Genomic DNA, 13164 nt, shown 5'->3' with positions numbered 1-13164 from the left:
AACAGAAAAATAACCACACAAAATAGATGCACCGGTAAAGAAGAGGTGGTTGGAGGCAATTGGTGGGGCATGTGGGATTCACACGCCGGCGCGTGGATGGCGGATCGAGGATCGGCTGGCGGCAACAGGAAGCTGGAGAGCCGCTGAGGAAGGTGGATAGGCACGTTTAGCGGCGAGATCAATAGGGGAGAATAGATCAGCTTTTTTCGAAACCCCATCTATATCCCAAGCGACAACCAAGAGCAAATGCAGTCCCTATATGTTACGAGTTTGGCTCCAATATTTTGCTAGCTTCCAAGCCCATCTTTGGTCATGAGGTTGTGGAAAATCATAATGGGTTTTTAAATCTTTATGCCCATTTAGAATTCGGATTTTCGGCCTGTGCCAAACTCAAACTCTAGAAAGGCAATGAGGGTGTAGCTAGGGATGACCATGACCGATGGGAGCTCGAGAGTCGACAAAAGGGTTCCCACTACCAAAACAGCCACTCCATAATCAATTCAAAACTCACCCACAAGCCACGATACTGTCTTATTATCTTAAGGTCCGTTACGTATTGTGATTTCAATAAGTGCGATTTTAAAAATTATATTTTTTAAATTACAAAATTTTAAATCAAAATGACATCCGGTGAAACATGTTAACAATAGTGAGTCTCGAGAGGATGAAGACTATATAGCCTGAAGATTAGGTGGAAAGTGACGGCCAACTTCTTATGGATTTAAGGTGACAATTGACAGCCAACTTGTTACTATATGTTTATTTATTTTCTTTTTTCCCATGGGCTGCTATTATGTATTTATTGACTTCTTTTTCTTTTTCTTTTTCAGGTGATGAGTCATTTTCTTCATCTTTCTTGTCCATGACTTCATTTTACGGCATAAATACAAACAAATGGACAAAATTCTATCACGGGTTTCGTGACCTAAGCATGATACACTTTTAGAGCATGACTCCATAGTCATGCTATACTCAAAATTCATTAGATTTGTGAGCCATGTTTCACAAATGGACCCATAAATTTAATAATAATTTTAAAAATTAATAGGATAGAAAAAATACCGGGAGAGAAAATGGGGGCCAAACATGGGGAATTGGTGCATTTTCTTTCTGTATTTTAGCATTGAACCAAGCACAAATGAAGCATATATTACAACATTGAACATTTCCCACATAATGAAAACTTTTTTATTAGAAGCTGATAGACATATATAAAGCGTTCAGCCCAATTCAACAATGTATGCCATTTATGTTCCAATCACATTTTTTGTAACAACATATGATCACACAACTTCTTTAACACCTGATCTAATCACTTCCACTCTCCCTGCACATCCACAACCAAACACAAAATTGTTAATATAATTTTTTTTTTTTTTTTTTTTTTTTTTTCAGACAAATCTTTTAACCACTGGGTTGACGTGGTTGTACCTATTAGTCATTGGATCGAGGCTGATAGGCATTGTCACATCAATCCAGTGGTTAACAGTTGAGTATTTATAATTGCTTGTAAAAGTATTGCCTTCAAAAACTCACCACGCCATCCCGACCGGATGTACAAGCAGGTCTCCTTGGGGGTAGTTGTTGGTGCGGTGTTCTCTGCAGATTTTGTAAGACCATTAATCTTAGAAAATACCTATATATATATATATATCAATCAAAGTCAAAATATTCATAAATAATACCTGTAGTTTTGGTTGCAAGGTCTCTACTGCCGCTGTTGATTTTTGATTTACTCCAGCACCTTGCTGTACAACAAATATACGTATAAGGTAAAATAATAATAATAATAATAATAATAATAATTAAAAAAAAAATTACCTTGCATAATGCCCAGTCTGCTGAATCAAAGAATGCACGTTCATGATCCTACAAGTATGGAAGGAAAATAATAGTAATTTTAGAACATTTCTGTAGAAAATGATAGAATTAATAATTATATAGTGGGAATTTGGAAGTGTTAATTTACGTTTGAAATCAATGGCTTTTTCTTTGGCATCAGTTCACCGTACTTCTTCCCTGTGGATGCTGCCTGTGGATAATTCACCCCAATTAAAAGTGTTCCATGAATATTAGAAGGCATTTACACAGATTTTGGTCAACTTAATTAACCATTAACCATTATTAATAATACTTATTTAATTCGTTTTTAATGGTTTACGGTCATAAGCAAAGGAGTTGAAAGAAGCCCAGTACTATTTTTTTGGTCAGAAATTGGGCGGATTTAACGAGAAGTGGAAATAAATATTTATTCATGTACAACCAAATTGAAAAATATTGTACAATTTATTTGTAAATTTCAATGGAGTCTACTTTTCTCTTTCTCTCCACTTGTTTTGTGTCCTTTCATTATCAAAGTAAATGCTCGTTCGCATCACCAAAACAAAGTCCCCACCATGAGCAACGAACTTAATTTTCATACATTGAATTGTTCCACTAATTGTATTACATTGACTTGACTAGGGTTTTGGAGAATTTAACCTTACTTAATTAGAATTCCAAGATGGGTACTAAAAATTGTTTACTATTCCAGCATCCACATTGGGGCTAGTCAGAATAGTCAAATATTATTTTGGCTAATTTTGTAGGGGAAAAAAAAAAATCCATTTCCACTAGCCACTTTGGTTAAGGAATTGACCAGCTGTTATAGAGCTTAACAAAATATAAATGCTTTTTTACATTCGGGCATCTATCTCCCGTCCGTCTCCATCTCCCATTAATTAAAAAAAAAAAAAAAATGGTGGATTGAGCATGTCAACTTAGTGGAGATGAATACCATAATACAAAGAACTATTTCTCGTTCAGCAAATTTGTTAAGCACTGAAAGCTCAACAATGCATTAAAAAAATTAATAAAAAATCAATATGATTCTCTCCTTCTAGAATAATGAAAATAGGTTAATATATATATATAATGGGAACGCCCTAATCCCATCGGCAAAATTCTACCTTTCCCAGAAATCAAAAGAATTTGGTCAGTAATTCATTTGGCCAAACTAATTTGGTAAAACTTAATTCCTAGTTTAGAAGAGGAAAATCCCTTGAAAGTCAAGCTAATCAAAAGGGCAGCAACAATTTGGTAAAGGGATGAGGATGATCCATTAAGATTTGGTAAAACTTAATTCCTACTTTTGAAGAATTCAAAAGGCAGCAACAAGTTTGGCAATTAGGGCAGACTTTTGAAATTACATTATTAATTATTTAAAACTAATTAATCACAAGTAATTAGGTTGGGTTTGGGGTCTTTCTAGATTCTAGAAATGTCATTTGCCTGCCAAAACAAAGTCCACGTGAATAATTTGACAGCTTAACAACCAGTTTGCTTGTCTTGTCAAAGTTAACGTTACTTGTCTATTCACTATTGCACATTCTGCCGACAATCAAAGAGAATATCCCATGTATAACACTTCTAATCTATATAACCTAAAACTTGTATTGTGTCGTGTCCTATTACTAACCGTTAGATCTGGGACCCATTTGAAATATCATTCCAAAGTGGGTGTTTGATTTTTCCATCCCTATTTTGGATACCCACAAGTCTCTTGCATAGATTCACGGCCCCTCATTTTAGACCAATTCCAACAAAATGTCAATTCATGTTTTGGGCTCACAATTAGTACTACTCGTAAATTTAATATGAAATTAATATAAAATTAATGAATTAGGATTGAAAAGTCTGATCCGTTTAATTTAATAAGTTAAATTATGATTGATCTATATAGTCTTATACTCATACTTCGATACAATCTAATCGACATATAATATTATGATTGACAATTTTTAACTTAATTTATAAATTTAAATAAAATACAATACAAAATTAACAGATTATAATTAAAAAAATTAATTAATTTAATTAAATGAATCGAATTAAAATTTATCGGTCTCAAAAGAATGCGAAGACAAATGTCTTTCTTAATAATTAACACAAGAAACGAGAAATAACAAAAGAAACACAGAATCTGACACCAAAAGGAAATCTGCAATCAATTTGAAAAGTAATCATATGGGTGAAAGAATATATATGGTGGACCGTACACGTGCATTTGGTCATGAATCATGGCAGTTAGATGTGTGTCATTCAACAAGACACCCCCGAATTAACGGTTGAGATTGATGGGTGGTTGGTTTGGGTCATTAGGATCATTCCCTGGCCTTTGTTCATATATATTTTAATTATTTGCATTAATAATGACATTATATATTATACTAATGTATACAAGAAGAGATTACCACACGCGAAAAAAAAAAAAAAAAAAAAAAAAAAAAAAAAACGTGATCAAGAGCTTCACGTACCTCTTGGTTTTGGGAAGCAAAATAGTCTCCATTTCCTCTGCTGCAATCCGCCATCTCAGCTCGTCCTGTTAAAATAACTCACCGGCATTAATTAAAGGTGGGAAGAAATGGAAATTGCCCTCAAGATTCTTCCACTATAATGCAAATAACAAAACCTTACGATGTGGTACTCCGAAGAGGAGAGAGAGAGAGAGAGAGAGAGAGAGAGATAGAAAGCACCGACGACTGTAAGTGGGCAGAGGGTTACTGTTATAGACCAAAAAAAAAAAAAGCAAGAAGAGAGAAAAAGAATAAGAGGGGATTCTTTACATTACCCAGGCAGAAGGAGGAAGGAGAGAGAAGCAAGAGGAAGAGACAAGAAAGTGGGAAAAAGGAGAAGAAGAAGGAGAAAGAGCCAATGGAAAGAGAAGAGGATGAAAGAAGGGGGTATGGTTGAGTGAGAGGCTAAGGTAAGAATATATGTATGTAGAAGATTAGATATGTGATGTGGGAGGCTAAGATATAAAAAAGAGAATATATATATATATATATATATATAAAGAGAGAGAAAGAGAGAGGGAGAGAGAGAGAGAGAGAAAATAATTAAATTTGGAAATAAAATCTATCTATCTATCTACCTATTTCATTGATGATGAATGGAAGTTTGAAAATTATTCACAAACAAAAAAATGGGGTGGGTGAGAGTGAGGTTTAGAGGGGGTGGCCGACTGGACTACTTATGGGGTAGGAGACTATAAATTATAACCCAACAAACAAAGATTGGAAAATATAAATTAAATTAAATACAATGAATATTTTTTTAAAAAATAGAGGTGTTATGGTTTATGGTTTTGTGCCCATTAAGATATCACCACCAGTTGGTCATCTAAAACCCAGACCGTACAGATTGTCCCGCGACAAGTACCCTCCCGTATCGACACCTCTCATCCGTATTTTTCTTCTTTCTGCATAATTAGTTTTTCTCTATTTCATTTGAACTGGATAATATTCAGTTAGTTATATTGAAAGGACAAAAATACCCCTCCAATATAACTAACGAGATGATCATGTTCCCCTTCTACAAGCGGGTGTGTTTAAAATTATTATTTTTTTAATTAGTTTAATTTTTTTGCATAGTACATGAGATAATGTGATGATGGGTTTGTACAGAGTAATTTATTGATTTATATGATATTCTTGGATTTAGGATCAGTTTGAAAGGGTTTAGTTTTTTTTTAATAATATAGGAAACGTCTCAGCTGCTTTGGGAGGTAATTTTTTAATGATTACCCAAAAGTCAACTAGAATTACAATTCACTTCACAAAATTAATGAAAACTGAGACACTTTTAGCTTATCAAATGATATGCAAGCATTTTGTGAATTTTTTTTTTTCTTTAAAGCTGTTTACCTCTAAAAATATCATGTCAAACAAAGCTGTAAAATAGAAGGAAAGTACTTTTATAGACACAATGGAAAAACATATATCAAGGGTGAATTATTTCGGAAATTTTGTTTTGAGTTAGATCCAAAATCAACTCCTTTAAAAGCATTCATGATTCTTTCTGTGATCGCTCTCTACCTGGGTCTTAAGGTTTTTTCTTTATGCATATTGTTCAACATCGTTGGAGGAAAAATGTAGGATTTAGAGGAATTAAAAAAATATATTTTTGCACTAATTTCATAATTAATTTAGTAGTTTAGCAACCATAATCACTACCAACCAAGAAGAGAAATATTAAAAAAAAAAAAAAAAAATGGAAATTTTGAAAGAACCACTGACCAGAAAAATTATTAAATTTAAATGCTATGTTTCCTAACCATCCGGCCTCAATTTAATCCTATTAATTACTTCTAACTGTCTAGAGAAAATATATATTTATTTTGCTCGAAAAGTTAAAACCAAATGAATTCTTGGCAAATCATGACGTTTCTAAACCCTCGTCACCATATATGGTCAATGACACCCAACAAACCAAATGTCTTCGGTTGTTAGATACTTCCTTAAATTCGGAATATTAAATATTATTATTATTATCCTTTTTTTTTTACATGTATGCACAAGAAGAGATGGAGATTTGAACTAGTAACTTCTGCTTCATTAGGCGTGATAGTCCCGGCCGATTGAGCTAGTTGTTGAGGACCTAACTATTTGTTCTTAGGCGAAAAAGATCTTAAATACAATTTCAAATACTTCAATTTGCATACATGATCCCAATAATAGGATTCTCAATATTCCAAATCTTTTTACATGAAATTCAAATCCTAAAACCAAATTAAGATTGCCAAAGGCAACCTTAGGCTAGGCTATTAATTTATTAAACATGTCTTCCTTTTTTTTTTTTTTCAATCATATATGTCTTAAGAAATGGAAACCGACTGAGGACTAACTTTTATTTTACAATTAGAAAACTGATAATTATTCCAAATCCGACTCTGTTCTTTCTTGTTCTGTTATTATCTTAAAATCATGTCCACTTTTGGACATTGTGGTGGGTTTTTTTCTTTTCTTAGCGGTTCACCGGAAAAGGAGTTCCGGGCAAGAAATATAGCCGCCGACTTTTGATGATTATTAAGATTTGATCTGATGTAGATTTGCTAGGACTGAAATGGAATGCTGAATATGTCCTATTTGAAGTTTGTGTTCACCCATTGGAATTCTTCGATTTCCAAATTCGTCAACGATGCTGAGGTGCTTGCAAACATGAATGCCGATCCTGACACGTTGCTCAGACCCTGCCGCTAAATGAAGTTTACTAAAGCCTACTAATTGCTTGGTGGCGGAGCTCCGCCCAGTAGGAGGGATTGAGAATACAAGAAGCGTGTGAGACCCATCCAATAGTCCTGTGTTCTTTACATCAATGTGAAGATCTAGTGATTGTGCGTTGCAGTTGGTGTACCTGGCCATGACATCCGTCGAGTTTGTCAAGGCACGGGGGTTGGTGATGAGTAGTGAAACCACTTTCGAAGCTTGGGCTATTTTGTGGGAGAATTTTGTGTAGCTCAAGCCGTGGCCAAAAGGGAACACTACAGGGCCCTTGTAGAACCGGTAGGTTCGGCCAGGGTAGCCACTTGATGGGTCTGCCCTCATGTTCATGTTTGTCATCGGCGCCTTCGCTAGGTACTCCTGTGGGTACCATGTCATCGGCAGTTTTCCTCCTAGACAATACAACAAACACAACGAGAGCATTAGCCATCTTGTCAATTCAGCCAAATTTAGTGCAATTAAAGTAGCTAGGTGTTGAATTACCTGGGCTGGTTTTACCAAACAAAATGTCAGCAATGGCAGCTCCGCCAGCCTGGCCAGGATAGCCAGCCCACAGTATGGCACTGATACGCGGATCATTCTTAGCGAAAGACACATCAATAGGCCCGCCGCTCATCAACACCAGCACTGTAGGGCCTTTGGAGGCCATCGCCACCCTTGAAACAAGCTCTTGTTGGTGTCCTGGCAAGAGCAGCCCCACCCTATCTCTGAATTCTGCCTCAATGGATTGGTCAAGTCCCATCACCAAAACAGTAGCGTCAGCATGCCGGGCTGCAATCTCCGCGGCTCCAAAATTCCCGTTGTCATTGCAGGCAACGCCGGCGCACCCATCCTGGTGAATGACCTTAGCATATTTCCCAATGCCTTGTACCGGGGTCGTGTAAGCACATGGAACACCGGCGTAATTTCCTATCATCGTAACGGTGACAGCGGAATTGGGCCCGATGACTGCTACAGTCCGGTGGCGAGTGGTGGAAAGTGGCAGCGACGAGGCTTGATTTTTAAGCAGCACGATGCCCTGTCTGGCGGCCTCAAGGGCTAGCTCTTGGTGGGCTGGGGTGCAAACGTCCCCTATACCGAGGTTGCCAAACGGGTGGGCTGATGGCTCGCCGTCAAACATTCCGAGCCTCATCTGGACCGTAATTGTGTTTGCTAAGGCATTGTTAACGTCAACCTCACTCAGCAGGCCTCTTGTTATGGCCTGCTCTGTGTGCAAAGCCAAGAAGGGTCCACAGTTCAAATCCAAGCCTGCAAAATCACACGTAGCCCTTTTAACACCCGATTATACTTTAGGGTCCGTTTAGGATTGTGATTTTAAAAATTGCGTTTTTGAATTCACTACTTTTTAAAATCGTAAAGACGTTTGGTAAAACATGTTAAAAAGTACATTTTTTATTAAATATTTGTTATGCGAAATCGTGATTTTGGTTTAAATTCGTATTTTTTTTCAAATAAAAACCCTTTAACCTGCTTATAGAAATCATAGATTTTTTTTTTTCTTCATATTTTATATTAAGTGTTTTTTAAATCCCAATATACTAAACACTTTACGTTTTGTGATATCTTTTAAAAATGCAAATTAGTCTTACAAAGTCGCAATCCCAAACCCACCCTTAGTTAAACCCGAATAATTAGTTCTTCTAAGAGTGTTTTTTTTTTAAAAAAAAATAAAAAATAAAAAATAAAAATATATTTGACACTGCTATTTGATAGATAAAAAGCGTGATTTTAAACTAACGAAAAAGGCACTCAAGCTCACGAAAAAAAGCACTTGCTCAGACCGTCCAAACATCAACCCGAACAAGTGGAGTCCAAGTACCCTTTCAACTGAGGTTGCCTAAATCCAAAAAAAAAAAAAAAAAAATGATAATTAGGATTTTAAGCCCATGGTTTCTTTTATCACTAACCTGCTTTGATTGAATCTGCAGCTGCTTCTTCTGGTGTGGCCGTGTAATGTTGGCTGCTATATAGAATATCTACAGAATCACAGTCCGACACGATGTAGCTGTTTGGGTGCATTAAAAAAATAAAAAAAGTTGATTATCAGTTAATGATGCCAAAAATCAGGAGCCGTCCATGTAGCGAGATTAATCAAAATCAACAAGGTTAAAATCCAGTGTGATGGCCCCTACACGAAGCTGGTAGGACTCACCCATTTAGGCCCCAATTTCCACGGACTGTTTTCTTAAGCAGATCAGGATCAGCACAAGTGGGCTTTCCGTTGACCTGATTGTATGAGCACATTACACTGGCAACATTCCCTTCCACCACACATGCCTTGAATGGCACGTTATAAGTCTCCTGCAAGTCCTGCTTGCTCACCTGCACAAAACAAATTAACCTTTTATTAACTAAATAATTATAGTGTAAACTCCATTTAACTTCCTCAAACTACCACTTAATGACAATCTACCTCCCAAACTATCAATTGCAACAATTTATCCATCAAACTACCCAAAATAATGACAATGTACCCCAAATTTTAACAAAATGACGAAATTACCCTTATTAAAATAAAAACAAAAAAACAAAAATTTAATTTTTTCTTTCAAAATTTTAAGGGTATTTTTGTCTTATTGAAAATTGTATAGGGGTAATTTCGTCATTTTGTTAACATTGGAGGGTACATTGTCATTATTTTTATAGTTTGAGGAGTAAGTTGTCGTAATTGATAGTTTGAAAAGTAGGTTGTCATTGGAGTGTTAATTTGAGAAGGTTAAGTGGACTTTTAAAAATGAGAGGGTTAATTAACAACTTCATTACATTAATATTTATCTTTAAAATGTGTTATTTTCATATAAAATACACGTAAATTACATGATTTAAAGACAAATACCAATTTAATATAATTTCTTTCAACCTAATTAATGTCCATTCTATTAGGGGCTAATTCGGTAATTCCAATTAGAACCATAAGTCAAAACATACTAATTTCAAAGGCTGCTTTGCATTTAATTTTTCCATATGGGGTACCCCTAATTATTTATATATAATTATTTCCACTCTAACAGCTAAAGAAAACGACTTCCTCTATTGGGTCCACAGCTTATTAAGATTGGATAGTCCTAATTTTATTTATTTATTATTATTTCCACTTGAGAATTAATCTATATATGGTTTGAATGCTAGGTATTTGTTCCGTGCAAGCAAATGCATAAAAGTCATTTCAATTAGTTGTAAAACAACTGCATCCATCAATTAATATATTCTTTTTGATTAGAATTAATTAGAGAGGTTGAAAATTAATTGGTTTACCTTGGCATTGAAATGGAAGCGGTCGATCCCATTCCAATTATCAAGATCGTAGGCACTGTAGTGTTTGCAACATGCAGCAACTTTAAGCCGGTTTCCATTTCCATTACCTTGGAGTCCTCTGACATATCTGACAGCATATTTTGCGACTAAAGTCGGGTCTTCGCCCGGTGTCTCTTGTGCCCTACCCCATCGAGGGTCTCGGAGTATGTTAACGTTAGGGCTCCAATATGTCAAACCAGCTGTTCCTCCATTGTATATTGCTCTCGCTTCATCTGACACCACCTGCATATATGCACACCAACTATTTTGAGTTCGTTTGACAAAACCTTTTAGATGATTTTTTTTTTTTAGGTTTTTTTTTTTAGAAAACACAAAAAGATATTCTAATAAACTTTACCAAATTATTGTGGTGTGTATATATATAATTGAGCTTTTAGGAGGAGCTCTTAGCATATATAGTCGAGTCTATAGTTAGCTAGCTAGGATGGCATCACTCTCAATAATTCTTACAAAATTCCCAATAAACGACCACTATTAATTAATTAATTTTTTTTTTTTCTTTCTGTTTTTTCCTACAACTAAATTAATCAAAGACACCAACCGATCTTATAATTATATATATAGAAATTAGTTTAAATTTGAGTAAAGACAAACTGCATGGATATAAATAAAACTAATTAATTGAAGATTAATTTTTAGATTAAAAAAATGGATGATCGAGTACGTCTTATCGATCGATCGTTTGTCAAAAAAATGGAATAAATTTTGTTGGTTAATTTGGCACAAACAGCCCCATTGATTAATAAGTAGTTGCAAATTTTGAATTTGATACCCATATATAGAGGCATCTCCGATCCCCATCGCATGGGATGGGACCCATAACATGCCCTAATCTTGTTTGTGCATTAACCTTACGATAATCTGTGCTGAAAGGATCATTTTCAGTCCCCACTCTGAGGTCGCTTCATTACCACGTTTCTATGGCTGCTGGTGGGCGGGCTGACTCCCTCTCCACAATTCTTTTTCATGCATTATTATTGTGGCTTATATTAATTGATTAGATAGCTAGCTAGCTTTGTTTTTAAGCATATATAAATATTAATCGTACAAAATAAATAAATATCTCGTAGTCGTTGGTAGAAAACTTTAATTATCATTTTAAATTTTAATATTTTAACAAATTACAATAATAATAATAATAATAATAAAAGTAGTTAAGAGTACTATATAGACATGCAAAAAAGTGTTCATATATAATGACATCAAAGACTTGTCATGAAAAAACAATATCAACGACAATTTGCATGGGCGGTCGATAGACAATGTCGTTGAATATGTTGTTTATTGGGAAATTTCCCAAATCATGATAACGTTATTGAAAGCAGAGATATACCATGAAACAATTGCCATATGCTTTACGACAAAAAACCAAGCATATATATATATATATATATTTACATTTTACATGCTTCAATAGTTCAATTCTCTTTATTCTTTTCAAACGTAGACACGTTATTACACGTACGATTTGTGACCATTAGTAATTCTAGACTGTACCAAATTACCTTTTTAGACTTTTTCACGGGTCCAAGTTCCAACTATCCCCAAGCTACGAACACAGAATTTCAATTACGAAAAAGAAACCTACTTTTTGTTGTCTTTCGGCATAGAAAAGTAAATATATATATATATATGTATAGGTTTCTTCCTATATTATCATATTTGGGTAGAATATTTTCATAATATAATATACCCAGTTTATTTTAACTGTTTTATTTTGGAATTATTGCCTAGATGAATACTTACCCGTCCGATTTCCTCCCAAAGTGACTCATTGAAGGAAGCAGCGGTGGTGATGACTTCCGGGAAGCTAGTGGCCCCAGGGAAGGCGCCACCAAAGACAACACCGGGGCCAGTATTGGAGACCCCATGAAGAGCCTCAGACCACCACTCGTAGCGCTGGATGCCGAGCCTAGGCAGAGCGATGGCATTGTTCACAAGCAGCCTAATCTTCTCCTGAAGCGTCAACCGTCCGATCAAGTCGCTCACCCTCACATGTATAGGCACCGACGTCCTACAAAACTTCAGGCTCCTCGTCAGCCCGTTTTTCGGGTCGCATGCGAACGGCGTGCGCGCTGCTTCAATCGCACAAAACGAGACGCATAAAAGGGCGACGAGGGAGAGAATTTGCAGCCCATTTTTGTAAGCCATATGGGAGGAAGAACGATAGAGATCGAGATGGCTTGGTTTGGGCTTCTGGATAACTTGTGTATATATAGAGGAAGCTATGCTAGCTGCAATGAATTTCATGATTGGGTTTCCACGTCGATGATGTTATAATACAGAACAGATGGATGAGTCACGAGTGACTCAGCGAGTGGATGAGTGAGTATAACACGCACTCACTCGGACTAGCTAGTATAAGGAAGTAAACAAATAGATTAGCCATGATGTTGGGGAAAAGTATAAGAAAAAAGTTACGATAAATTAAGCGCATAAAGTACTTCACGGACAAGCGAATCTGTTTGTCTCATGTTAGCAGCACTAAATCAATAATTACTTACTAATTAAATTAATGTGATGCTTAATATAGCATGCATGCTCGGTTGGTTAAAAATGATAAGAACCGTTGACAAAAATTTGCTACAAATTGGTTTGTAGTAAATTTATATAAACCAATCTAATAAAATGATATGTGTCCCTTAACATGTGAGAAACACGTGTTTTTCTTATGTGTTTCTCCTATGTTTTTTTTTTTTTTTTTTTTAAATACTAATTAAGGGACATATGTCACTTTATTAAATTAGTTTGTATGAATTTGCTACAAACTGATTTGTAGCAAATTTTTGTCCAAGAATTACCGAATTAA

General features: G+C 35.4%; 2 protein-coding genes across 3 annotated transcripts; both read right to left on the bottom strand.

Moving 5' to 3' along the window:
• Positions 1-1148: 1148 nt before the first annotated feature.
• On the bottom strand, positions 1149-4558 carry LOC132167607 (uncharacterized). 2 transcript variants are annotated; one of them, XM_059578617.1, is made up of 7 exons: positions 4456-4558; positions 4296-4360; positions 1970-2032; positions 1822-1869; positions 1686-1748; positions 1537-1599; positions 1149-1327 (listed from the first exon to the last, which is right to left on the bottom strand). In XM_059578617.1, the coding sequence occupies exons 2-7, from the start codon at positions 4347-4349 to the stop codon at positions 1313-1315; spliced, it is 306 nt and encodes a 101-aa protein (XP_059434600.1). In that variant the 5' UTR covers positions 4350-4360; positions 4456-4558; the 3' UTR covers positions 1149-1312. The 2 variants fall into 2 exon arrangements, with proteins under 2 accessions (XP_059434600.1, XP_059434601.1); XM_059578618.1 differs by having other exon boundaries at positions 4451-4546.
• Positions 4559-6452: 1894 nt separating this feature from the next.
• On the bottom strand, positions 6453-12609 carry LOC132184205 (beta-D-xylosidase 1). The gene is made up of 6 exons (XM_059597748.1): positions 12102-12609; positions 10296-10577; positions 9193-9362; positions 8948-9045; positions 7524-8288; positions 6453-7432 (listed from the first exon to the last, which is right to left on the bottom strand). Exons 1-6 carry the CDS (start codon positions 12603-12605, stop codon positions 6846-6848), a joined length of 2406 nt encoding a protein of 801 aa, XP_059453731.1. The 5' UTR covers positions 12606-12609; the 3' UTR covers positions 6453-6845.
• Between the last annotated feature and the right edge of the window lie 555 nt (positions 12610-13164).

This window comes from Corylus avellana, chromosome ca1 (genome assembly GCF_901000735.1).
Source record: "Corylus avellana chromosome ca1, CavTom2PMs-1.0".
NCBI classification, from domain to species: Eukaryota; Viridiplantae; Streptophyta; class Magnoliopsida; order Fagales; family Betulaceae; genus Corylus; species Corylus avellana.
This window is presented reverse-complemented; position numbering and strand designations above follow the sequence as displayed.